We start from the raw sequence: 2453 nt of genomic DNA on the forward strand, positions 1-2453 counted from the left end.
TTTTTTTTTTTTTTTTTTTTTTTTTTTTTTTTTTTTTTTTTTTTTTTTTTTTTTTTTTTTTTTTTTTGAGTCTCTAGCTTTCTTACTTTAATGAGAGATGTAATTCCATTTTAAAAAATCACAACCATAAAGGTTAGTGTTCAAATGAGAAAAAATTAGACTAAATATACCTTTCATGCATTTGAACATTATTAACGTGTATGGTTGTGAAGAATGAGTGAGAGATTCAATGTATGACTTTTTACTGTTTTAGGTCTTTCAAACATATTCTGAATGTTACTCATCTTTTTTTTATAATGTTCTTACTTTGAAGAATTGTTGATTTTATAAGTTATCGTGCAGAGTATAGCCATAGTTTTTTGTTTTTAAATGTGAATGGGGCATTTCTTATGAGGGTAGTTTTAAAGAAACTTACAAAGTGGGAGGATGCAATTGAAAATATAGGCAGTAATTTAAGTTTGAGAAGGAGAGAAGGAAAAGTAAACAGGTTAGCCCTTATTAGCCCAATTCGAATATCTATATCATCCTACTATATACTCATTTCCTGTTTTAAGGTTTTGGAAATGGGTAATACTTAGTGATGATGTTTACAGTAGGAGCAACACTAACACCCAAAAGCCACTCGTTCAACCCAATTCTGTTGTGATTGGACGTAAATAAATGCAAAGTTGGGGGGGAGGAAGGGGTTTTAGATAATGAAAGAACATAATAATACCAAATGAATCCAATTCTGTTGTTGATTGGAAAGAGTGAGAGTTATAAATGAATCTTGTTTGTGCCAAAATGTTGAAGAAAACAAGGAGGAGACATGAATGGAAATTGTAATTAAGAAGAAGCCTTCAGATTTGGGTATATATTGTTGTACTTTCCACTTCTTCTTCGTGCTCTCTCTGGTCTATTATCTTGCTAACCCAAACCCAACCCATGTGTTCGATTCCTTTCTTGCCCTCTCTCTAACTCTCTCTCTCTCTCTCGCTCTATATATATATATATATATATATATATATATATATATATATTATGTATTATATACATATTTAAAAAGAAAAAAGAAAAGAAAAGAAAAAGGGTTTAGTTGTTTTGGAAGTAGTTAGTCTGAGATAGATAGCACTTTAATCAGTACGACAAGAATACCATTCGCACGAGGCCTGCCGTTACTCCCTCTTTTCAGGGTTCTTCCTCCTTTTCCCTTTTAACTTCACCTTCCCCATAAACTCCTTTAATTATTCCTAGTAGTTAAATTCATAGTTACACTCAAATTCAAACGTGCATTAGAAAGAAGTCTGAATCTCACGTCTAGTTACTTTGACCCACGAGGACCCACCTCGAAATTGGTGGAAGACCACATTTAAACGGCCGATTAGAAAGGGAAAATAAAACCACTGTTCTTGTCCATGCCTGCCTAACTATGTCTCACTCACATAATATATAGAAAAATGGATCATTCGAGTACAACCAATAACAAATGAAAATTTTAGGAAGTAGACGACTCTAAGATTCGTCCCGAGAAAGAGAAATTAGCATGATGTATTGGAGTTCTGTTGTAAAATTAGAAGTGAGTAATGAATGAAGAGAGGAATGAAAGATGCGAGTAGAAGAAAAAAAGAGAGAAAAACACAGTAAAATGGAGAAATATACGGTCAGGTGACCGAGCTGCCCTGCCCCATGCAAGGCAAGTTGTTGCATCAGTCAACTTTGAAGCTTCTTCATGTTGTGTTTATCTATAAAAGTTGGATGCCAAATCCAAAGCGTTGCACTTAACAGAAAAAAGAGCATATTTTGTGAGACCCCAAAGAATCCTCTCTTCCTCTCTTCCTTCCTTCCTTTCACATCCCTTCCATGGCTTCATTCCCTCATCTCTACTCTGATCATCTTCTTCCTCCCAACACCAACAACACTTTCTCTGATGTCCGCACCCTATTAATGCCTGCTGGAGACTCTGGAATGTGTAGCATTAGACCCAATCATCATGTCGATTTGGCTGCCGGGGGACAGCCCTTCATCCCCTCCCCGTCCGACGCCCTCTTGCCGCTTCTAACAATGCCATGTCCCGTCTCTGACATGACTGTCCCGTCCTGGCCTGAGTCTAACATGGGATTGTATGGCATTCACAGCTTCATCGGCAGCCAGGCGGCGTTGCCCGGGGCATGCGAATACGGCGATGACCTCTTCGGGTACGTGCCTGAGTTGAAGCCTGTGTATAGCAGCAGTAGCTATGAAATGGGCGGCGTGGAAGAGAGTAACATTAAGGTGGCAATTCGGTACTCAGAGGAAGAGAGGAAAGAAAGGATTGTGAGATATTTGAAGAAGAGAAACCAGAGGAATTTCAACAAAACCATCAAGGTTTTTACAATTCTTCTTCTTCTTCTTCTTCTTCTTCAATAAAAAAAAAAAAAAAAAAAAAAAAAAAAAAAAAAAAAAAAAAAAAAAAAAAAAAAAAAAAAAAAAAAAAA

The 2453-nt window shown here is 36.2% G+C and overlaps 1 protein-coding gene across 1 annotated transcript in view; it reads left to right on the forward strand.

Moving 5' to 3' along the window:
• Nucleotides 1-1647: 1647 nt before the first annotated feature.
• The window catches only part of LOC111469690, a 1451-nt gene continuing 645 nt past the window's right edge, over nucleotides 1648-2453 (forward strand). The window contains exon 1 of the mRNA XM_023115064.1: nucleotides 1648-2343. Within this exon, the coding sequence (XP_022970832.1) occupies nucleotides 1840-2343 (504 nt within the window). The 5' untranslated portion in view covers nucleotides 1648-1839. The remainder of the gene's footprint in view (nucleotides 2344-2453) is intronic.

This window comes from Cucurbita maxima, unplaced genomic scaffold (assembly GCF_002738345.1).
Source record: "Cucurbita maxima cultivar Rimu unplaced genomic scaffold, Cmax_1.0 Cma_Scf00041, whole genome shotgun sequence".
Lineage (NCBI taxonomy): Eukaryota > Viridiplantae > Streptophyta > Magnoliopsida > Cucurbitales > Cucurbitaceae > Cucurbita > Cucurbita maxima.